Source organism: Stegostoma tigrinum, chromosome 37 (genome assembly GCF_030684315.1).
Source record: "Stegostoma tigrinum isolate sSteTig4 chromosome 37, sSteTig4.hap1, whole genome shotgun sequence".
Lineage (NCBI taxonomy): Eukaryota > Metazoa > Chordata > Chondrichthyes > Orectolobiformes > Stegostomatidae > Stegostoma > Stegostoma tigrinum.
In genome coordinates this window covers 697,208-722,479 of record NC_081390.1, presented here as the reverse complement: position 1 = coordinate 722,479, position 25,272 = coordinate 697,208, and the positions used below count along the sequence as shown (strand labels likewise).

At 43.2% G+C, this 25,272-nt stretch overlaps 1 protein-coding gene across 1 annotated transcript in view; it reads right to left on the bottom strand.

Moving 5' to 3' along the window:
* Window positions 1–724: 724 nt before the first annotated feature.
* The window catches only part of psap (prosaposin), a 60,849-nt gene continuing 36,301 nt past the window's right edge, over window positions 725–25,272 (bottom strand). Inside the window, exons 9-14 of the mRNA XM_059640346.1 lie at window positions 18,311–18,406; window positions 17,762–17,945; window positions 15,185–15,348; window positions 14,767–14,847; window positions 8,412–8,519; window positions 725–1,366 (exon numbers count right to left, since the gene is read on the bottom strand). Coding sequence (XP_059496329.1) covers window positions 1,331–1,366; window positions 8,412–8,519; window positions 14,767–14,847; window positions 15,185–15,348; window positions 17,762–17,945; window positions 18,311–18,406 — 669 coding nt within the window. The 3' untranslated portion in view covers window positions 725–1,330. The remainder of the gene's footprint in view (window positions 1,367–8,411; window positions 8,520–14,766; window positions 14,848–15,184; window positions 15,349–17,761; window positions 17,946–18,310; window positions 18,407–25,272) is intronic.

Sequence of the window (25,272 nt, the reverse complement as noted above, 5' to 3'; positions counted from 1 at the left end):
GTGGGTTTATACAGGGATGGGTCTGGGTGGGATGCTCAGAGTTACGGTGTGGACTAAGTTGTGCCATAGGGCGTGTTTCCACACTGTAGGGATGCTACGATTTTCTATACGAAGCTTGGTAAAATATGTTTTAAGCATTGTTTCAGGAAGGGAATTCCAGATGCACAGACAACAATTGTATAATGATTAAAATCTGCTCACGAGGTCAGTACTGGAGAAGGGCAGGCATCCGAGGACTTGCGGGATTTGAGAAAGTTAAATAGCTAGGGAAGGCACAGGCGATGGAGGAATGTGAAAATAAGGAAGACAGTTTTCAAAACCAAGATGATTGTTTAAAGGGGATCTAACACAGGTCACTGAGTGCAGAAGTGATGTGCAGTTGTTATACATATATAGATATATATATATCTCTATATCTATGAAGTGTCAGAGACTGGACAGGAATGCACTGCAATAATCAAAATCAGAGGTATCACAGATGAAGTTTTAAGCAGACAGACAGGTTGAGTATTATTTAATTTGACATGTAGTCCTCATGAGATTTCTGCACATGACTTGCTCCAGATGGTACACAATGAACACCTGTACCCCAGGCCAGGGAATTGTCATTACAAGAAAACAAGGAATTTAAAAAAGTCTGCATCCACTGAACTCCTTTTTCAAGTTAACTGGAGATCAAATGCATGCAGCTCCCACAGCACAAAGAATATGGCCATTGCACAGATAGGATTTAGCGCACATTTTATTGACAAAGCAAATTACACATGTTTCACTAGATTCAAAGACAGACATCAAGGCATCAGAAATGTGTACTCAAAAACACTAATATTCCAGAAACTTTGAGCATGCATGCCCAAGCCTTTCAGATCAATCATACTCAGAAGTGGAGCTTAGTTAATTGTCAAGTAGTAAAACTGATCAAGTCAAACTGCAAAAAAATTATACATTGTCAAACTTGCAAAATAATTATTGCACTCCTGCATTTTCCTTCCAGTGTTCCATGTCCAAGGACTTACCTTGATTTTCAATCAGCTGCAATACAGCATTGTTAGCAGCACACCTAGTGCAACTAGTACAACTCAAATGGGACTGGAAGTCAGACAGCATTTATAATCTACATATCACCACGAGGCAGTTAGACTATTCAACATCATTAGTTGTTGCAGATACAAGACTTTAAGGAACCTGACAGATTGTTACAGTAGATACATTTTTCTGCCTAATGTGGCAGCATACATTACAAGAAAACAAAACAGAAAAATATTCCAGAGAAACAAAAATGATTCTTATTTTAAAATGATTATTGTCTTCATCCAGAAAGTGATGCCTTTCAGTTCCAGATATGGCGTTTGCAATGATCAACAGCCTGTTGGGAGAAATACAAATTATTAGAAATTACAAAGTCAGTGATCAAAGACAGCATACTGACTCTGATATACCGTCACCTCAATTTCTGAAGATGCTACATTTCACAACACAGGTCAACTGATATGACCACCCTACGGAGTTATGCCTAAATGACTTTCCTTAAAGAGACAGCTGCTATGAAAATAGCTAGAATGAAATTTTTCTGAAGTCCTCATGGTTAGCACCAACATTGACGGTGAAGAAAAATGGTGATGGGATGGAAATATCGAAACAGTAGGAGTATGGAGATGTTCAGGGAACGATGAAACAGAAAGTTGCTGACTGCTTGTAACAGAATGCCTCGGGAGGCAGGTTGACCTGATCACAGGTATTTATAAAAAGCTTAATACGTACAAAAATCAATTTGAGTTTAAGCTATAAAGCTTCAGGACAAGCTAAGCAGTGGAAATGGCCCACATATACATGCTTCTACATTTCAAAAAAGGTGCAGTCATGTCAATATGTTATTTAGCAAATCATTAAATTTGAATCCAACATGGTCTCCTGCAACAATTACAAATACAACATCCTTGTAACAGGACAGAGTCTGGGTGCAGAAACTATGGCTGGTTTCTCTTTCTCACCTGGGCACAGGATATTGAGCCTCTTGTCCAAGAGAGATTAAAGATGAAGAAGAATCACAATCTTGGGCCTGAAGTGTCTTTGTTATCAGTCCTCAAAACGCAGACAAACTACAACCACCCCTTGTTCCACACTAGTTAAAATTTTTGACAATCCAAGGTACAGAAAGCAATGGAATGTCCTGTATCATAGAACATTACAGGAGACCATTCTCAGTTTATTTGTTTAGCTAGCAGGATCAAGAAGGCTCAACCTATTGCACTGCTCTCAGCAGAAACCTTTAGTAAGGATCTTCAGCTAAAAATGCCAAGTTGATAATTCATCTATATATCTGCTAACCTGTCCACCAATACGCCAGTCATAGATGAGAGTGCTGAAGAGGGGTCAGATAACAGTAATTGTCTTTTATATCAACATTTGACTGAGTGTGGCATCAATGAGTTTTAGCCTTAATATTACATGAAAAAAAAATGCAAGGTTACAGGGAGAAAGGGTCTAACAGAATTACTCATTTGGAGAGCCAGTAGTGACTTAATGAGCCAAATGGCCTTTTCTGCTGTAACAATTCTGTGAATTGAAGTGAACAGGAAAATTCTCCATTCATTGAAATCATTGCCTAACACAAAGTATGACAACTGTGGTTCTCAGATATCAATCATCTCAGTTTCAGGGCATTATAATGTGAGTTGCCGTAACATCCCAGAAGAAACCACCACACCTTCACCAGAAATTCGGACTGAAGGTGACTGCTGATAATTAAACAGACTTCAGTACTATTCACATGTGCTATTTATTCCACGGTTAAAGTGCACAACTATCAGATGGGCACAAGGTCCTATCCAACAATATACTGCTCCTCCAAGAACAGTGAATGCATTGTAGATTACTGAAGACAAATGCGAATTGTGCTCAGAGATGACAATCTTGCAAATATCCAAAGCTGACAGTTACACTATAGGTGATATACTCTATTGACATTGTACTGGGGACAAAGATGGCAAGTGTTGAAAGGGATGGATTTGGTGTAAATCAAGCAGGTTGCTTTGTCCTGGATGCTGTCAGGCTTCATGAGTGTGGTTGGAATGACATTTATCCAGGCAAGTGGGGGAAAATTACTGCAGATGCTAGAACTTGTACTGAAAACAAAAAAATTCTGGAAAAAACAGCAGGTCCAGCAGCATCCTTGGACAGACATTAAGCTAAGTGGTCACCCAGTCTGTGGTTGATTTTTCCAACGTAGGGGAGACTAGGGAAATGGACTATTCCATCATTCTCCTGACTTGTGCCTTGCAGATGGTGAACAGGTTCTGGGGATTCAGGTGGTGAGTTACTTCCTGCGGGATTCCTAGTCTCTGATCTATTCTTGGAGCCAATGTTATTTATATGGCTAGTCCTGTTCAGTTTCTTGTCAGTGATAAACCCCAGGATGTCAATCGTGGGGAATTCAACAATGAGTGATGCCACTGAATGTCCAGCAATGTTGGGTAGATTTTCTTTTGGAGATGGCAATGAAATGACCTGCTGTGAGGTTTATCAGCTTAGTGGAAGCCGATAGAGCAAACACAATCATAGCAAACCCTCTTAGTTTCAGAAATGGTGAGCTGGGGCACACAGAAACCATCCTAGAAGCATGATGGCACTGATCACCATGACTGGGAGGAAGCTTGCTATGAGTTATTCAAAATGGTGATACATTGTCCATCGAGCTGTATCATGCTTCATACATTTTACATTCCATGCAAAGGAGAAAACAAGAAGTAAGATGCACACTCTGAACCCTACTAGCTCATAGGATTCCCTTCCCTATTTGCTCCAAGAGCTGTGAGAAGAGGACGAGCCTGCTTAGTCACACGAAATTACACAGCAGAGCTTATAGACCAAGTAGATGGCATCCATGAATTGAGGGACAATCAATGACTCTGGGCTGAGGTGGGGAGAAGGCGGAAAATAGAAAGTACTAGAGAAACTGAGCATGTCTGGCAGTATCAGTAAGAAAAGGCCATAAGACACAGGAATAGAATTAGGCCACTTAGTTCATCAAGTCTGCTCCCACCATTCAATCACGGTTGAAATGTTTCTCAACCCATTCTCCTGCCTTCTCCCATAACCCTTGAACCCCCCACCCACACCTTATCACTCAAGAACCTATCCATCTAGTCTTAAATACACTCAATTACTTGTCCTCCACAGCCGTCTGTGGCAATGAGTTCCCACAGATTAACCATCTTTTGGCTGAATAAATTCCTTTCCATCATAGTTCTAAAGGATTTCTGTTCAATTCTGAGGCTGTGCCTGTGGGTCTTAATCTCTCCTACTGGTGCAAAGATCTTCTCCACGACCACTCTATCCAGGTATCTCAGTATTCTGCAAGTTTCAACAGGACTCCCCCTTCATCTTCCTAAATTCCATTGAATACAGACACGGGGTTCTCAACTGCTCCTCACGTGACAAGCCCTTCCTCCATCAAGTCATTCTTGTAAACCTGTGCTGGACCCTCTTCAACACCAGCACATTCTTCCTTAGGGGCCCAAAGCAGCTGATAATATTCCAAATGCAATCTGACCAGTACCTTATACTGGCAGGATTCAGCGAGTCACTGATTGCTATCCTGAAAAAGACCCATTTTCCTCCACTTGTTGCCTTCTGCCTGTCAACCAATCCTTGAGACATGTCAATACCTTGTCCCTGCCAACATGAGCTCTTGCCTTATTTACCAGTTTCCTGTATGCCACTTTGTCAAAGGCATTCTGGGAATCCAAACAAATCACATCCACTGGTTCTCCATTGTCTAATTTGCTCATTACCTTCTCAAAGACTTCTAACAGATATGTCAGAAGTGAACTCCCGTTGACAAAGCCATGCTGATTCATTCCTATTTTACTATGCAATTCCAAGTACTCCGCAATCTCATCCTCAATAGTGGACCTCAAAATCAAAATCAGGCTAACTGGCCTATGGTTTGTGTTCTGACTCCTTCCCTTTTTAAACCAGGGTGTTACATGAGCCATTTCCAGTTCTCTGGTACCTTCCTGATTCCAGAGATTTCTGAAAGCCAACACAATCTACTCAGCTATCTCCTTTACACCCTTGAGAATAGACCACTGGTCCGAGTAATTTATCCACCTACGGACCTTTCTGCTTCCCCAGTACCTTCTCCTTAGTGATGGACATTTATACTCACCTCTGTGCCCGGATCTTTAAGTCCCAGTATGCTACTGCTGTCAAAACTCACGCAAAGTACCTATTCAGTTTCTCCTTTGTTCCCCATTACTACTTCTCCAGCCTCATTTTCCAGCAATCCAATGATCATTCTTGCCTCTCTCTCACCTTTCAGAAATCTAAAAAACCTCTTGCAATTTTCTTTTATATTACTAGCTAGCTTACTCCCCTATTTCATCTTCTCCTCCCTTATTGTATTTTTAATTTGTCCTTTGCTGATTTTTAAAGGCTGCCCAATCATACTCACCACAATATGTACTTTTCCTTTTATGCTGTCCATAACCTCCCTTGTCAGTAATGGGTGCCACATCTTCCCCTTAGTACGCTTCTTCTTTCTTGGCATGATTTTCTGCTGCACCTCCCATTTTACCCCCAGAAACCCCTGCCATTGCTGCTCCACTGTCTTCCCTGCTAGGCTCCCCTTCCAATCAACTCTAGCCAGTGTACCACTCTGGTCTTTGTAATTACCTTTGCTCAATTGTATTACTGTTACATTTGATTCAATTATCTCATGAAGTCTGCCTCACTACACATCACCAGATCTAGAACTACCTGTTCCCTAGTGGGGTCTTTCACAAGCTGTTCCAAAATCCCATCTTGTTTACATTAAACAAATTTCTTTTCTTGAGATCTGCTACCAACCTGATTTTCTCAGTCCACCTGCACCTTGAAGTTCCCTGTGATTACTGAATAGTGTCTTTCTTACTTGCCATTTTCATCTTATTTATTTTCTTCCCCACATCTTGACTATTGCTATGAAGCTGGTACATAAGTAATCAGGGTCTTTTTTCCTTTGTGATTCCTCAACTCTACCCAGATTGCATGCCTTCCAACTCTTATCACTTTAGATCAATGTCAACTATCAATTTAGTTTCATTTCTTACACACAAGGCAGTCCACCCCCACCCATCTTTTTGATGAAACATATTTCAGTGGATAGTCAGTTCCCAGCCCTGATCCCATACAGCCAAGTCTCTGTGACACACACAACATCGTACCTGCCAACTTTAACCTGTTTCAGAAGCTCATTTACCTTGTTTTGTATACTGTGTGCATTTAAGTACAGCATCCTCAGTCCTGTGTTGACTGACCACATACTCATAGTTGTCTCCTAATCTGCTATGCCTGAAGTTACACTCGCAACGCTTTCCATAATCTCTGTCCTATTACTTGTTCTGGAAATTTTAACCATTGCTGAACCCACCACTGCACTAATGTTTTCCATAATGTTCCATGCAACTGAAGCCACTCCCATCCTGCCATGATTTAGTTTAGAAGAACAGTTTCATGTCTAGGCACCCTTTGTCACAATTGAAAATGGTTTGGAGGTAGTATTTTTGTTGATAAGGGCAGGGGCTAGGGAGCAGGCAAAGTTAGAGTGCTTGGTGATGGTACTAAGAAAGAGAAAAAAAGGACAGGCAAATGAAAAGATTGCTGATAAGCATTAAGAGTAGGAACAAATGTATCTTTTTCTGAATGGCAGACAGCAATCTGTGGAATACTGCAGATCAGTACGAGGTTACCAGCTAACCACGAAATATGTTAATGAGGGCTGAGCCGTGGAGAGGATACAGAGATGTTGCAGTGAGATTCAGACAGATTAAGTGAGTAGGCAAATGCACGGCAGGTGCAGTATAATACGGATAAATTTGAGGTTATCCACTTTGGTAACAACAATAGGAAGGCAGATTATTATTTAAATGCCTGTAAAATCAGACAGGGAAGCATTTAACGAGGCCTGGGTGTCCTTGTGCACTGATCACAGAAAGTAAACATGCAGGTGCAGCGGGCAGTAAAGGCAGCAAGTTGTATGCTGGCTGTACTCAAATCCTCTCACTGCGAAGGCCAGCAGACAATTTGCATTCTTTACTGCCTGCTGCATCTGCACGATTACTTTCTGTGACCGGACAGGTTAGATGTAGAAAGGATGTTTTCAATAGCAGGGAAGTCCAGATCCAGGGATCACAGTTTAAAAATAAGGATAAGTCCTTTTAGGACTGAGATGAGGAGAAATTTCATTACCCTCAGTGGTGAACCTGTGGATTTCACTATGACAGAGTGGCTGAATCCAAAATATTATGTTTGCGAGAAAGAGGTACATACAGACCCAGAGGCTAAAGGAATTACTGAATAGGGGAGGTGGGATTCATTTATTTAGCTAAGTGATCAGCCATGGTCATAATGAATGGTGGAGCATGTTCATGTGGTCGAATGCTCCAGTCTACCATCATTCTACATGAAACAAACGATGGCATAGGAACACGACAGTGCGTTGAAGCTGTAAGCGACAGGAAAATTGTTGTTTTTTTCACAAACAGAACATAGTTGTTTGGTAAAGCAGTCAACCTGCCTGCATGTGGGCTGTGAATACAGCAGACTAAATGGTCGAGTACTGCCACCTGTGATTGCATGGGAAGGTGCTGTGGGGCATGAGGCGTGGTGGAAGAGAGGATTAGGATGTCCTGGGCAAACAATCCCAACAGAATGCTGATTGGGGTAGGGTGGGGGCGGGGGGAGGTGGTATGTGCGTCCATGCCTGCAGATGTCACCAGTGGTACAAATGCTGGCTAATGATCCTATGGATGCAGAGGCTGGTGAGGTGGAAAGTGAGGACCAGGGGAGTCTATTAGCATTGTGTAGGTGAGAGAAGGTTGAAGGGAGAAGTGAAAGGAATGGGTTGAACATAACAGAAGGCCCTGCCAACCATGCTGGCTAGGTTTTGTTTTGAAGCAAGTCAGGAAGGGATTGGGGTTGGAGTTGAGGGCTGTGGAGGTACAGGGGATAACGTTGGACATTTCCAAAGTGCCCTGCACCACCCCACAAACAAAAAAAAGTGGAAGGTGGACATGTCTGAGCTCCATGCCCTCGTCATAAGCATAAGTACTATCTTTCCTTAGCCATTTCTTGGTCTGAAGAAGGGCCACTGGAATCAAAATGTTTATTTCTGCTTCTTTCTCTGCAAATGCTTTCAGACCTGTTGTAGTTCCCCAGGACTCACCGTTTTGTGTCTCAGATTTACAACATCTGCAGGTTTTTGTTTTTTTTTTGAAAAAAGTGCAACGCTCCTTCTATCATCAAGGAATGTTAAGTTCATTTGGGATTGCAACATCACTGGGCCTATTACATACAGTTGGAGCTCTTACTTGGCACGCTGTGCCCAAATACCACGGTACTTTTGCACTACTGGTATTTTAGTTACTTACATTGCACTGAGTTGCAGTCTCCATGTTCTTACACCAGTACGATGGACCCCAAACACATTTATCAGCTCCCAGCAGATGTTGTTTTGCAGCTTCACAAAGCCCAGCTTTCTGTTGGTGGAAATGCAAATTTATCAGGCACAAACTAACAGAACTGCAACATACGAGAAACTCCAAAAAGGTAGACCACAGTAAAGGTCAATTGTCCATTTGAGAAGTCTTGTTTAATACTCCCAACCCTGTTGATTAAATTTAGTCATTAAAATTTCAAATACAACTCGGAGAAAAGTAGTATTCTCCTTTACCTTGTTGTTAGGCAGGCACATTCCGCTTAAACCACTGGTTTCTCATGGTGCTGCTCACAGTAAACTACTGCTTCACTATATAAACAGAGAATGCTGGAAATACTCAGCAGGTCAGACAAAGTCTGTTGAGAAAGAAACAAGAGTTAATGTTCCAGATGCATGATCTTTCATCAGAACATAATACAGATAAAAAAAAGTTTTTTAAAGCCAGTAGAAGAGTGGGGAGGAACAGAAAGAACAAGAGAGTTCTGTGGTAGAGTGGAAGACGTTCAGACTCTATCTTGAAACTTGAAAGGTGATGATGATGAGGATATGAAAACAGAGCTCGCTCAAGTGAATCAGTAAATTAGATTAAAGTATAGGTTCATAGAGATACAGCAGCAGGCAAAGAGGAGATTTCAGAACACAAAACAGATATATCCCAGGAAGTAAAACAAAAATCCAAGGGACAAACACCACCTGTCATTAACTAGAAAGGTTAACAATAGTTTCAAACTTTCAATCATTTGTGGGACGTGAAAACTGTAAAGAATGAGCAAAAAAAGGAGAAAAAAAATCAGAGCACAGAGCAAAATAGATAACAAGAGTGCTTAAAAGTATTTTTAAAAGATGAGTTAACCTAGTGAGCTTTGATATATAGTGAGCCAGGTGAATTAGAAAACTGAAAATAGGGAGGTGGCAGATAAACTGAACTAATATTTTTCATCACTCTTCAGTATAGAGAATACAAACACCCCAGGATCAGGAGATCAGGAAATGTAAATGAGGATGGAACTCAAAAAATTACAATAGCCATAGAAGCGGTACTGAGTTAATCTGCTGGAGTTGTAAACTGACAAGTAACCAGGTCCCGATGCTCTTAAAAGTAATTAATTAAATTGATACATTTGTTTACATTTTCCAAATCTCTTGATTTGGGGAGGGTCCCATTACAAAGAAAGATAAGGAATGTTAACTTCCTTAGTCAACAAGAGAGGGATACACAAAGCAGGAAACTACAAGCCAATATAATAAAATGTGAGGCTGGATGAACACAGCAGGCCAAGCAGCATCTCAGGAGCACAAAAGCTGACGTTTCAGGCCTAGACCCTTCATCAGAGAGGGGGATGGGGAGAGGGAACTGGAATAAATAGGGAGAGAGGGGGAGGCGGACCGAAGATGGAGAGTAAAGAAGATAGGTGGAGAGAGTATAGGTGGGGTGATAGGGAGGGGATAGGTCAGTCCAGGGAAGACGGACAGGTCAAGGAGGTGGGATGAGGTTAGTAGGTAGCTGGGGGTGCGGCTTGGGGTGGGAGGAAGGGATGGGTGAGAGGAAGAACCGGTTAGGGAGGCAGAGACAGGTTGGACTGGTTTTGGGATGCAGTGGGTGGGGGGGGGGGAAGAGCTGGGCTGGTTGTGTGGTGCAGTCGGGGGAGGGGACGAACTAGGCTGGTTTAGGGGTGCAGTAGGGGAAGGGTAGATTTTGAAACTGGTGAAGTCCACATTGATACCATATGGCTGCAGGGTTCCCAGGCGGAATATGAGTTGCTGTTCCTGCAACCTTCGGGTGGCATCATCGTGGCAGTGCAGGAGGCCCATGATGGACATGTCATCTGGAGAATGGGAGGGGGAGTGGAAATGGTTTGCGACTGGGGAGGTGCAGTTGTTTGTTGCGAACTGAGCGGAGGTGTTCTGCAAAGCGGTCCCCAAGCTTCCGCTTGGTTTCCCCAATGTAGAGGAAGCCGTACCGGGTACAGTGGATGCAGTATGCCACATTGGCAGATGTGCAGGTGAACCTCTGCTTAATGTGGAATGTCATCTTGGGGCCTGGGATAGGGGTGAGGGGGAGGTGTGGGGACAAGTGCAGCATTTCCTGCGGTTGCAGGGGAAGGTGCCGGGTGTGGTGGGGTTGGAGGGCAGTGTGGAGCGAACAAGGGAGTCACGGAGAGAGTGGTCTCTCCGGAAAGCAGACAGGGGAGGGGATGGAAAAATGTCTTGGGTGGTGGGGTCGGATTGTAAATGGCGGAAGTGTAGGAGGATGTTGCGTTGTATCCGGAGGTTGGTAGGGTGGTGTGAGAGAACGAGGGGGATCCTCTTAGGGCGGTTGTGGCGGGGGCAGGGTGTGAGGGATGTGTTGCGGGAAATACGGGAGACGCGGTCAAGGGCGTTCTCGATCACTGTGGGGGGAAAGATGCGGTCCTTAAAGAACTTGGACATCTGGGATGTGCGGGAGTGGAATGTCTTATCGTGGGAGCAGATGCGGCGGAGGCGGAGGAATTGGGAATAGGGGATGGAATTTTTGCAGGAGGGTGGGTGGGAGGAGGTGTATTCTAGGTAGCTGTGGGAGTCGGTGGGCTTGAAATGGACATCAGTTACAAGCTGGTTGCCTGAGATGGAGACTGAGAGGTCCAGGAAGGTGAGGGATGTGCTGGAGATGGCCCAGGTGAACTGAAGGTTGGGGTGGAAGGTGTTGGTGAAGTGGATGAACTGTTCGAGCTCCTCTGGGGAGCAAGAGGCGGCGCTGATACAGTCATCAATGTACCGGAGGAAGAGGTGGGGTTTGGGGCCTGTGTAGGTGCGGAAGAGGGCCTGTTCCATGTAACCTACAAAGAGGCAGGCATAGCTGGTGGGGCCCATGGCCACCCCCTTAGTCTGTAGGAAGTGGGAGGAGTCAAAAGAGAAGTTGTTAAGTGTGAGGACGAGTTCAGCTAGGCGGATGAGAGTGTCGGTGGAGGGGGACTGGTCGGGCCTGCGGGACAGGAAGAAGCGGAGGGCCTTGAGGCCATCTCCGTGCGGAATGCAGGTGTACAGGGACTGGACGTCCATGGTGAATATGAGGTGTTGGGGGCCAGGGAATTGGAAGTCCTGGAGGAGGTGGAGGGCGTGGGTGGTGTCACGGACATAGGTGGGGAGTTCCTGGACCAAAGGGGAGAAAATGGAGTCCAGATAGGTGGAGATGAGTTCGGTGGGGCAGGAGCAAGCTGAGACGATGGGTTGACCAAGGCAGGCAGGTTTGTGGATTTTGGGAAGGAGATAGAAACGGGCTGTGCGGGGTTGGGGAACAATGAGGTTGGAGGCTGTGGGTGGGAGGTCCCCTGAGGTGATGAGGTCGTGAATGGTGTTGGAGATGATGGTTTGGTGCTCGGGTGTGGGGTCATAATCAAGGAGGCGGTAGGAGGTGGTGTCGGAGAGTTGGCGTCTGGGATCGGCGATGTAGAGGTTCCTCCGGTACATTGATACCCAAACCCCACCTCTTCCTCCGGTACATTGATGACTGTATCGGCGCCGCCTCTTGCTCCCCAAAGGAGCTCGAACAGTTCATCCACTTCACCAACACCTTCCACCCCAACCTTCAGTTCACCTGGGCCACCTCCAGCACATCCCTCACCTTCCTGGACCTCTCAGTCTCCATTTCAGGCAACCAGCTTGTAACTGATGTCCATTTCAAGCCCACCGACTCCCATAGCTACCTAGAATACACCTCCTCCCACCCACCCTCCTGCAAAAATTCCATCCCCTATTCCCAATTCCTCCGCCTCCGCCGCATCTGCTCCCACGATAAGACATTCCACTCCCGCACATCCCAGATGTCCAAGTTCTTCAAGGACCGCAACTTTCCCCCCACAGTGATCGAGAACGCCCTTGACCGCGTCTCCCGTATTTCCCGCAACACATCCCTCACACCCTGCCCCCGCCACAACCGCCCTAAGAGGATCCCCCTCGTTCTCACACACCACCCTACCAACCTCCGGATAGAATGCATCATCCTCTGACACTTCCGGCATTTACAATCCGACCCCACCACCCAAGACATTTTTCCATCCCCTCCCCTGTCTGCTTTCCGGAGAGACCACTCTCTCCGTGACTCCCTTGTTCGCTCCACACTGCCCTCCAACCCCACCACACCCGGCACCTTCCCCTGCAACCGCAGGAAATGCTACACTTGTCCCCACACCTCCTCCCTCACCCCTATCCCAGGCCCCAAGATACCACTAGAAGAAACTACAAGCCAGTTGGTTTTACATCTATCATAGGTTTAATAAAATCCATAGTGTGGAAGTAGGTCATTCAGTCCATCGAGTCCACGTCGACCCTCTGAAGGGCATCCCATCCAGACTCACCCTTCTACCCTATCCCTGTAACCCTGCATTTCCCACCCAGCCTGCACATCCCTGGACAATACAGGGAATCTAGCATGGCCAAACTGCCTAACCTACACATAAGCCTATAAGACACAGGAGCAGAAAATAGACCATTTGACCCATTCAGTCTACTCCACCATTCAATCACGGCTGATAAGTTGCTCAACTCCATTCTGCCACTTTCTCCCCAGGAGGAAACCAGAGCACCCGGAGGAAACTCAAACAGACACGGGGAGAATGTACAAACTTCACAGTTACCACAGGGTGGGAATCAACCCTGTGCCCTTGGCCTTTGAGGCAGCAGTGCTAACCACTGAGCCACTGGGAAAATGTTAAGAGCTATTCAAGATTCTACAGCACAGCACTTATAGGTTCAAGGTAAACAAACAGAATGATGTGGCTTTGTGAAAGGGTAATCATGTTTGACCAATCAATAGGAGTTCTTTGAGTTGGCAACCTGGGCTGTGAATGAAAATGAACTAGTGGATGTACTGCTATTGGATTTCCAGAAAGCATTTGATAAAATGCAACATTAAAGGTTACAACAGAAAGTAGCAGCTTATTGTGTCGGGAGTAACATATTGGCAGTTAAAGATCGACTGGCTAACAAGAAGCAGAGAGAAGGCATCGATTGGTCTTTTTCAAGTTAGCTTAATAGGACACATGATCTACCACAGGGATCAATGCTGGGGTTTCAAATGTTTACATTTTGCATAAATAATATGAAGGGATGGACATATGGTTCCCAAATTTGAATCAGAGTAGGAATCTGGTAGATGCTGTATTATCCTGGGAAAATGCTAAAAGGTCAACTTTGGCCAAGAAGAATAAGAAGGCATATTATCTAAATGATGTGAGATTGCAGAACTCTGGAGATGCAGAGGGATCTGGGTGTTCTAGTGCATGAATCACAAAAGGTTAGAATGTAGGTACAGCAAACAATTCGGAAAACTAATATAATTGAGGGGATGATAATTGAGGCTTTGGGGAGTCAGGAGATGAGTTTCTCGCTGTAGTATTCCTAGACTCTGACAAACTTGTAGCCACGTATTTATATGGCAAGTCAACTTGAATTTCTGGTTAATGGAAACCTCAGGACGTTGATATTAGGCATTCAGTGATGGTAATATCATTGAATTTTAAAGGGCGGTGTTTAGGTTGTCTGATATTGAAAATGGTCATTGCTGGCATTTGTGTGGAGTGCTTGTTACTTTTCACTTATCAGTCCAAGCCTGGATACTGTCCAAGTTTCGTTGCATTTGAACGTAAGACTATGAGGAATTGGAACGAGTGGTTCATTCAGCCTTTGAGACTGCTCTGCTACCCAGTAGGATCATGCTATATTCAATACACCTCATACCCACTTTGTGATTTCCCTGCAATCCTGGATTCCCCTACTGAATGAGAGAATGAGAATGAGAATCAGATATCTCAGCCTTAAATATATCAAAAGACTCTGTCTCCACTGCTCTGTGACAAGGAGTGCCAAAGACACTCAACTCTCATAAGAATTTCATCCTTATCTCAGTTTCAGAATAAGAGGAGGACCAGTTTAAGACTGTGTCTTCTGGTACTAAACTCTCCCATGAAAGGAAACAGTTTCTCAGGGTTTAGCCTGTTAAGCCCCTTAAGAATCCTACATGTTTCAATGAGATCACGACTCATTCTTTTGAACTCCAACAAGTAGATCCCCCAACCTATTTAGCTTTTGCTCCTGAGACAATCCTGCCATACCAGGGTCCAGATACAGATTAGTTCAGCTGTAACTAATCATGAACACTGTACAGTCATCAGAGAACACCTCCACTTCTGAACTGTCAATGGAGAGAATGCTTAGCCAACAATATCCACATCCCATTAATAAATTAAATAAAATACTCCAACACTGCAACTTTCATAGAGCAATCTATTAGAAAGTTAAATAATACTCACTGTGCAAACAAAATCTGGGTCCAAACTTTCCAACAAAATATGCAGTAGGACCGATCCATACTCAGCTATCAGGTTGATACACTGAAACACAAAGCACTTGTTTCAGCAGTTTAGCAATGCAGGAAATTTCATGCATTAATAGCAGGAAACACATTTAACAAAATGATGGGATTGGTGGGCCTCAGCAGCATACTCTTTACACTGCAACCACAGCACCCCATCTCACTGGTACAGACGTGCGGGGTAAGATGCTGAAGTTCACAAGAAAGCCCTTAAACAATGTCATGTTCCACCTGCAGAATGCACAGTGTAGGAGGCTTCCATTTGCACACCACACCGGCACTGATCTGGCTACAACACTGAGTTATACTGTTGGGTCTCTCACATTGCAAAGCTGGGAATGCTGCTGATCTTTTACCTCATCACGCAATGTAGCTGGCAGTACGTTACAGACTTTGTCCAGGGCATTCTCAATCTCCTGCTCTGTGGAATTCTTTTCCAGTGTGTTATCCAGATATTTTATCACATTCTTACAGATTTCACACAGAGGACCTGCCTTCAGCTGCTTCGGTTTAACGTCCTCTAAAATTAAAAAAGGCAAGCATCAGAACACAGATCAAACCCAGATTCGCTGGAGACTGTATGCAAAGAAAGTAGTTGCATAAATACAACTCTTACTCCATCTATCCTTAAAGTACTGAACATTGATGGTTTCAATCAAATAACCCAGACAACTGTCCAAAGCAATGACCAAGGTACTGGGGACAGAGAATGATGAAAATATAAAAGTGCTGTTAACTGTGAGTCATGAGCACATCTTCCTGCTGTGGGTTTAATTCTGGTTCATATCCTCTTCCACATCTTCCTGCTGCAGGCTTAATTTTGGTTCATATCCTCTTTGACAATCAATTCAGTGAGACACACAGTTGGTTCTCCTAAACATGATTTAAACAGTATTCACTCTAGAAAACGACAATGTTGTCGAGGAGAATACTGAGATACAGGCTACTAGACTAGGTGGGATTGAGGTTCACAAGGAAGAGGTATTAGAAATCCTACAGAGGGTGAAGACAGATAAGTCCCCTGGGCCGGAAGGGATTTATCCTCGGATCCTCTGGGAAGCCAGGGGGGAGATTGCTGAGCCTTTGGCATTGATCTTTAACTCGTCATTGTCTACAGGAATAGTGCCAGATGACTGGAGGATAGCAAATGTGGTTCCCCTGTTCAAGAAGGGGAGTAGAGACAACCCTGGGAATTATCGGCCAGTGAGCCTTACCTCAGTTGTTGGTAAAGTGTTGGAAAAGGTTATAAGGGATAGGATTTATAATCATCTAGAAAAGAATAAATTGATTAGGGATAGTCAGCACAGTTTTGTGAAGGGAAGGTCGTGCCTCACAAACCTTATTGAGTTCTTTGAGAAGGTGACCAAACAGGTAGATGAGAGTAAACTGGTTGATGTGGTGTATATGGATTTCAGCAAGGCGTTCGATAAGGTTCCCCACAATAGGCTATTGCACAAAATGCGGAGGAATGGAATTGTGGGAGATATAGCAGTTTGGATCGGAAACTGGCTTGCTGAAAGAAGACAGAGGGTGGTAGTTGATGGGAAATGTTCATCCTGGAAACCAGTTACTAGTGGTGTACCGCAAGTGTCGGTGTTGGGTCCACTGCTGTTTGTCATTTTTATGATTGACCTGGATGAGGGTGTAGAAGGATGGGTTAGTAAATTTTCAGACGACACTAAGGTCGGTGGAGTTGTGGATAGTGACGAAGGATGCTGTAGGTTGCAGAGAAACATAGATAAGCTGCAGAGCTGGGCCGAGAGATGGCAAATGGAGTTTAATGCAGACAAGTGTGAGGTGATGCACTTTGGTAGGAGTAACGTGAAGGCAAAGCACAGGGCTAATGGTAAGATTCTTAGCAGTGTAGATGAGCAGAGAGATCTCAGTGTCCATGTACACAGATCCTTGAAAGTTGCCACCCAGGTTGACAGGGCTGTTAAGAAGGCATACAGTGTTTTAGCTTTTATTAATAGAGGGATCAAGATCCGGAACCGAGAGGTTATGGTGAAGCTGTGCAAAACTCTGGTGTGGCCGCACTTGGAGTATTGTGTACAGTTCTGGTCACCGCATTATAAGAAGGATATGGAAGCTTTGGAAAGGGTGCAGAGGAGATTTACAAGGATGTTGCCTGGTATGGAGGGAAGGTCTTACGAGGAAAGGCTGAGGCACTTGAGGCTGTTTTCGTTAGAGAGAAGAAGGTTGAGAGGTGACTTAACTGAAACATATAAAATAATCAGAGCGTTAGGGCGGATAGGGAGAGCCTTTTTCCTAGGATGGTGACGGTGAGCACGAGCGGGCATAGCTTTAAATTGAGGGGTGAAAGATATAGGACAGATGTCAGAGGTAGTTTCTTTACTCAGAGAGTAGTAAGGGAATGGAATGCTTTGCATGCAACGGTAGTAGATTCGCCAACTTTAGGTACATTTAAGTCGTCATTGGACAAGCATATGGGCGTACGTGGAATAGTGTAGGTTAGATGGGCTTGAGATCGGTATGACAGGTCGGCACAACATCGAGGGCTGAAGGGCCTGTACTGTGCTGTAATGTTCTATGTTCTACACTAAGTAATTCCCAGTAATTCTGAACTGTTTTGCTTAAGCATTAAAAATACTTGCATTCTAACCATCTGACTGCTTCACGGTTTCGCATACATTACATAATACACAGGAAAGAAGTTTTGTTAGGGGTTGCAATTTGAAAAGCTTTGGTACTAACAACAAAAACTTACAGACATTCATGCAACATCACAAGGGAGTTGACATTAAACAAACTAGCACAGGCAGCTGAGCTCTTAATCTGACATTGCAATGGGTAGACAGTCTGTCTGCCCAAGAAGCTCACTGACCATAACTATGTTTCACTGATCTCCAGGTCATTTACATCTTAGCCCATTAACAGTCCAGCACTTTAATAGAAAGAAAAATTTCACGCACCAATAACCACACGTTGTGCATTACTGCAGAGACCAATGACGCTGCATACCAAAGCAGGATTCAATTCCTGTACAAGAAGATCCACCACAGCTTTCCCATATTGTTCGACAAAGTCATTGCATTCACTTTTGACAGTGGCTGGCAAAAGGGAACATACTTTCTCCACGAAGTTAACAATCATCTCCTGCAGGTGAGATAAATTTTAATAAAATTTTATCAAGAAGAATCCTTTACACCTTTCAAGCCTGTTACATGATATTCCCTCACTACAGGTCTTTCCAATATCCATCCCTGAATCAACAGTACAGCATCAAATTATCTGGTTAATATAATATTGCTACTCAAACGCGAATCCTATTTTTCTTACATCAGTGACTACACTGATGTCAAAGTGCTTAATTGGTTGTAAAGCATTTTGTAACATTTTCTGGGTGTGAAAATGGCTATTTAATTTCAGGTCTTTTGATCACCTCTTATCCCTCAAATTGGAAACAGCTTTGTTTTTTGAGTGAGTTTTATAATCCTTACTCTGAAGTTTCAGGTGCTCACCTCAGTACTGTTCTTCTGGAGGTATTTGTCAATCTCTTGCAAGACAAACTCACAGATTACACACCCTTGCGATGCTGTCACGGACACTGGGCTTTTCTAAAGACGGAAAACACTTAACATGAGGAAATGATTGAGGTTAGTGATATCATTGTATAATTTACCCTGGAAAAATGCAATAATGTCTAAATCGAATGACATTTCTTCCCTGTTATCAATCAAACCAAAGAGACATAGTGAGTTGAACACAGTTCTCAGATCTGCTTTAAAGAATATTGGCTAGATTAACACAGCTCCCTATCCTGCTTAAATAACCATGCGATCTGAACACAGCTTCTAGTGAATTTTAATGGAACAGAGAAAACAATTTGATCAAAAAAAAACTCAATTAGGGAGTTTTTAACAAAACAAAGTCAGGTTTCTTTAGTTTGGGCAAGTTACCACATCTTTGTTCACTTTGGAGACTACGAAGTTGGCTCTGGGATTCCTCAAGGTTGAATCATTAGACCGAAAATTGAGTGGAATCATCACAAACCTTTCCTTTCCCAACACGAACAGTAAACACAGTGATGGCGACAATTCTAGCTCCTACAAGAGCTCAGTATATGGTTCAGGTGCCTTTAGAAGATATGGCAGAAAATACAGATTGTCAGAAATGTTCTGTGTGACCTCAACAGGAATGGCTGGAAGACAAGAATCAACTAGCTATGCAGGTTAGACTGTATAAAGATCTTAACCCTGACGTGAAGCAGTCACAAAGGTGCCTACAGCATATAATCAATTATGACCGGATGCCTTTTATCAATGGGGTCTCCAAAGGATAAGTGGAGTCCATTTCAGGAACAGGAAGATGAGAAAGAATGCAGCACAACTAATTCCAGTATATCAGTTGCCAATAATTATGATTATTTAGCTGATCAAATGGGAACTTGGATATGGTGGAACCTCCACCTCAATCTAACATAGCTGATCAATACACCAATGAAACCTGAATCATCAAGCATCCAACAAAAGCTCATAAATAAAACAGGTAGACCACTTGGTCCCCCGAACCTTCTCTGCCACTCAAAAAGTTTACGGCTGATTCGTTTGTGCTCTCAATTCACCTTTCCCATCTTTCTGGATAATCCTGCCGAACTCCTCTACTAAGTTAATATTCCCAGATACATCCTATTAGCTTTTGTTTACAAGCACTGTACCTATTTGTAAATCATGTACCGGACACCAAAATCCCTCGGCACCTTGGAATTCTGTGGTCGTTTTCTATTTAACTAATACTGTGCTTTTTCATTCTTCCTTACAAAGTGAACAACATCACATTTTCCCACATTTTGCTCCACCTCTCAGATTTTTGCTCACTCAGTCAAACTATCTTTGTCATAATTAAAAAGAGAAAGCACTGGACAATTAAAACTTTCAAGAAGGTCATTTTATTCACAGATGCTGCCAGCATTTTTATTTTTGTTTCTGATTTCCAGCATTCACAGTTCTTTTATTTTTCTAAACCTACATTTGTCATACAGTCATAGAGCATGGAAACACACCCTTCGATTCAACTCATCCATGCCAACCAAGTTTCCCGAACTAAACTCATCTCACTTGCCTGTGTTTGGTCCATATCCCTGTAAATCCTGCCTACTCATGTAACTGTCTTTTTTAAATGTTGTAACTGTACTTGCATCCACCACTTCCTCTGGCAGTTAATTCCACATATAAACCACCCTCCATGTGAAAATGTTGCCCCTCAGGTCCCTTTCAAATCTTTTGCCTCTCACCTTAAAAAAAAATGCCCTCTAGTTTTGAACTCCCCACCCCGAGGGAGAAGAACTTTGCTACTCACCTTATCAATGCCACTCATGATTTTATAAACCTTGATAAGGTCACCCCTCAACCTCTGATGTTCCAATGTAAAAAGTCCCAGCCTATCCAGCCTCTCAGAGTCACAGAGATACACAGCACAGAAACAGACCCTTTGGTCCAACTCATCCATGCCGACCAGATATCCTAAATAAATCTGGTCCCATTTACCAGCATTGGGCCCATATCTCTCCAAACTCTTCCTATTCACATACCCATTCAGACACCTTCTAAATGTTGTAACTGCACCAGCCTCCACCACTTCCTCTGGCAGCTCATTTTATACACACACCACCCCCTGCATGAAAAAGTTGCCCCTTAGGTCCCTTTTAAATCTTTCCCAACTCACCTTAAACCTATGCCTTCTAGTTTTGGACTCCCCTACTCCCAGGGATAAGGTCTTGTCTATTTACTCTATCCATGCCCCTCATGATTGTATAAACCTCTATAACGTCACCTCTCAGCCTCTGAGACTCGAGGGAAAGTTGCTCTAGTCTGTTCAGTCTCTCCCTATAGCTTAAACCCTACTACCCTGGCAACATTCTTGTAAACCTTTTCTGAACCCTTTCAAGTTTCACAACATCCTCCCTTAACAGGGAGACCAAAATTGCACGGGGTATTCTGACAGTAACCTAACCAATGTCCAATACAATTGGAACATAACCTCCCAGCTCCTACATTCAATGCACTGACCAATAAAGGCAAGCATACCAAATGCCTTCTTCACTATCCTATCTACCTGGGACTCCGCTTTCAAGGAACTATGAACCTGCACTCTAAGGTCTTTTTGTTCAGCAACACTTCCCAGAACCTTACCATTAAGTGTATAAGTCTTGCCCTGATTTGCCTTTCTAAAATGCAGCATCTTGCACTTATCTAAATTAAACTCCACCTGCCAATCCTCAGCCCAATGGCCTACCTGATCAAGATTCCAGTGAACTCTGAGTAACCTTTTTTGCTGTCCACTATACCTCCAATTTTGGTGTCACCTGCAAACTTACTCATCATGCCTCCTACATTCACATCCAAATCATATATATAAACGACAAAAAGCAGTGTACCCAGGACCAATCCTTGTGGCACACTGCTGGCCTACACTGTGAAAAGTAACCCTCCACTATCACTCTCTGTCTTCTACCTTCGAGCCAGTTCTGTATCCAAGTAGCTAGCTCTCCCTGTATTCTACATGATCTAACCTCACCAACCAGTCTACTGTGAGGAACCTTGTTGAATGCACTGCTGAAGTCCATATATCGTATGTACTCAAGTAAAAGTCGAATTTTTTAGACTGTTTTTTAAAAGTTAAATTTAGAGGTTTGACTATGGATTCTACATTTGAGGAGCTAAAGTTCATGCAACAGTCCAAAATACTGCATCATTAGCAGAAGTCCAACTGATCCCTAAACAAGTAAAGAAAAAAAACAATGAATTATAGTATCGGTAATTACTGGATGACGACAATAAAACAAAAATGAATTACCAGTAGCATATAGCATATTATGCATACAAAAATTAAACATGGTCGATATTTTCAGTGCCAAATAAAGCTTCTTATCATCAGGATGGGTATTATCATTGCATGGATCCTCTTCATCTTCGCTGTGTGTAGTTAGAGGCAGCACATCATCCACTTCTTCTTCATCTATGTCATCTTATAGATAACCATCCTCCGTACTGTCCAATGTACTCAAAATTCCACATTTGTTGAATGATTTGAAAATAGTGTCAGCTTTTATTTCCTTTCATGGATCGACGATCTGTTCACAGATCAGTGGCAGTGATGGAGCCCGCATGCTGTCTCCTCTCGCAAATGTTTTTTTCCCCAACACGCATCCAGTTATTTCACTTCATTCTCATCATGTCCTTAAATTGTTTACTGATACTAACATCCATTGGTTTCAAAACACTTGTACGTCTACCGGGAATTACTGCTACATCAGTGTTTTGTGATCAGATGTTATCAACAACAACCTTCACTAAATGGGATCTAAACTGGTCCCAGATGAGCAAACTCTCTTCCCTGTGTAGTCCACCCAGTCATAAATTTCAAACTTCCTTTATCCATGTTCTACATCCACATTCATCCATCCAGCTTTGCAGATGCATATGGATGACAATTCCTTTTGGAAATTTCTGCTTTGGCAGTTTTTCTCTTAAAAACAGTCTTTGGTTTTAACTTAGTGCCTTCGGCCATACAAGAAAGAACTACAGTAAAACTACTTTTCTTGTTGCCAGTGGTTTTTACCAATACTGTTTTTTCCTCATTTTTTTGGTTCACAGTTCGATTCTAAGTCAAGAGTAATAATTTTGTCCATGTTTCCCGTACATGATAACTTGTAGCCTTTCTTCTGATTACAAACTGGTGAAACTGTAATCTCTTACCTTTCAGTTTAGCAGGCAGCTTTTGTGCAATCTTAGTTCTGTCAAAGTACTAAGTCATGCCTTCTCATGAACCTCGCGCACCATCCAGCACTTACCTTAAAATCTGAACTACTATCCTTCTTTGATTTGTTTCGAGAACAGATTTGATGGCTTCACAACTAAAACATCTTCTATTTTGACAATTTTCAAGTATCCACTCAGCAACTATTTTCCTCCAATTGTGGCCACTTGCTAGATTTACTCTGTTGGCATTGCCTGATGTTGGTTTGATAGCTTTCTTCAGTCTCTCATAAGTGTATCCAAGACACAAAATTCTCTTACTGCTATAGTGTTATTGGTCTTCTCTGCAACCTCAATTACTTTCATTTTAAACTTTCATTTTGTGGGCAGCACAGTGGCTCAGTGGTTAGCAATGCAGCCTCACAGCGCCAGGGACCCAGGTTTCATTCCAGCCTCGGGCAACTGTTTGTGTAGAGTTTGCACATTCTCCCCGTGTCTGCGTGGGTTTCCTCCGGGTGCTCCCGTTTCCTCCCACAGTCCAAAGATGTGCAGGCTAGGTGGGTTGGCCAGGCTAAATTGCCCAATGTGTTCAGGGGTGTGTGGGTTATAGGAGGATGGGTCTGGGGGGGATTGGGTCTGGGTGGGATGCATCAAGGGGCGGTGTGGACTTGTTGGGCCAAGGGCCTGTTTGCACACTGTATGGAATCTAAACATTGCTGTAAACTTTTTGTTTCTCTTTAGAGGGCATTTTTACACAAAATTGTGAAGAAATTTGAAAACCTCAACTTGGTATATGACTATATTCCTCAAGTGCCTGACTCTGACCTGATGGGGCTTAAACTTTCATCTCAAATTCTTCCATTTCCCTGTTTTCTCTCATCTACTGTTGTTTTAGCTGACTCTCAAACAGTCTCACCAATTATTTCCTCATTCTAACATTTATCAGTATGTACAGGATAACTTATAAATGTTGACCTTTATCTGTGAAGAACTAGCACCGACTTTTACATGAGATCAACTTTTACTCAAGTATACATGGTAGGTCACATCCACCACTCTGCCATCATCAATCCTCTTTGTTATTTGTTCAAAAAACTTAAGTTAGTGATAGATAGTTTCCCTTGCACAAAGCCATGCTGACTCTCTTTGATCAGTCCTTGCTTTTCCAAAAACATGTAAATCCTGTCTCTCAAGACCCCTCCAACAACGTGCCTACCATTGATGTCAGGCTCACCAGTCTATAGTTCTCTGGCATTTCCTTACCACCTTTCTTAAACAGTGGCACCACACTAGACAGCCTCCAGTCTTTTGGCACCTTGCCTATGGCTATCCATGATACAAATTTCTCAGCAAGGGGCCCAGCAATCTCTTCTCTAGCATTCCAGAGTACTCGGGTACACCTGATCAGGTTCTGGGAATTTATCCACCTTTGTGTGTTTAAGGCATCCTGCACCACGTCCTCTGTAACATGAACATTTTCAAGATGTCACTATTTATTTCCCCACGTTCTCTATCTTCCATATCGTTGTCCACAGTGAAGGCAAATACTCATTAGTATCTCCCCATTTCATGCAGTTCCACAGGTAGGTGGCCTTGCTGACCTTCCTTATAATCAAACTGTCCAGCCCTGACAACATCCTTGCAAATCTTTTCTGCTCCCTCTCCAATTTAGTAATTTTTCCTTATAGCAGGGCAACCAGAACTGTATACAGTATTTCAAAAGTGGCTTCACCAACATACTGAACAATCTCAACATAATGTCCTGCCTTCTATACTCAATGGTCTGAGCAATGAAAGCAAGAATGACAAATGCCTTCTTCACCACTATATACCTGTGATGTCACTTTCAAGGAATTACATACCTGAAACCCTAGATCTGTGTGTTCAACAACACTATCTGAAGCCCTACCATTATCTGTATAAGTTGCACATTTGTTTGTTTTACCAAAATGCAATACCTCATATTTAACTGAATTAAATTCCAGCCACTACTCAGCCCACTGACTCAACTGATCAAGATCTTTTGTAATCTTCCATATCCTTCTTCACAGTCCACCATACCAACAATTTTGTTATCATCAACAAACTTACCAACCACATTCTCATCAAATCATTTATATAAATGACAACAATGGATGCAGCACACAATCCCAGCAGAACACCGCTGGTTGCAGCCTACCAGCGTCAAAAGCATCCCTCTGCCATCATCTTCTGTCTGCTACCCTCAAGTCAATTTTGTGTCCAATTGGCAAGCTGTCCCTGAATCCCATGTGGTCTCACTTCACTAACCAGTTTTCAATTTTCTTTTGAGGGAAAAATATTGGGCATGGTTCCATTTTATTAAGCACATGTTATTCCTACAAAGGATTCTAATCAATAGATAAAATGTGATATGTCTTTGTCAAAATTTTAGTGACATTTTTGATTAGCTTGAATTTCCCTAGTGTGCAGCTGTTATCTCTTTCATGATCGATTCTAACACCTTCCGTACACTGCACGATGCTGCACACAGACAGAAGGTTGGAAACATGGACATGATGATCACACAATCAAAGGATCCCTACAGTGCGGAAACAGGCCCTTTGTCCCACAAGTCCACATCCACCCTTACAGGTAACCACACAGACCCACCTCCCTACAGCCCAACTAATCTACATATCCCTGAACACTAAGGGCAATTTAGCATGGCTAATCCATCCAGCGGGCACATCTTTGGATTGTGGGAG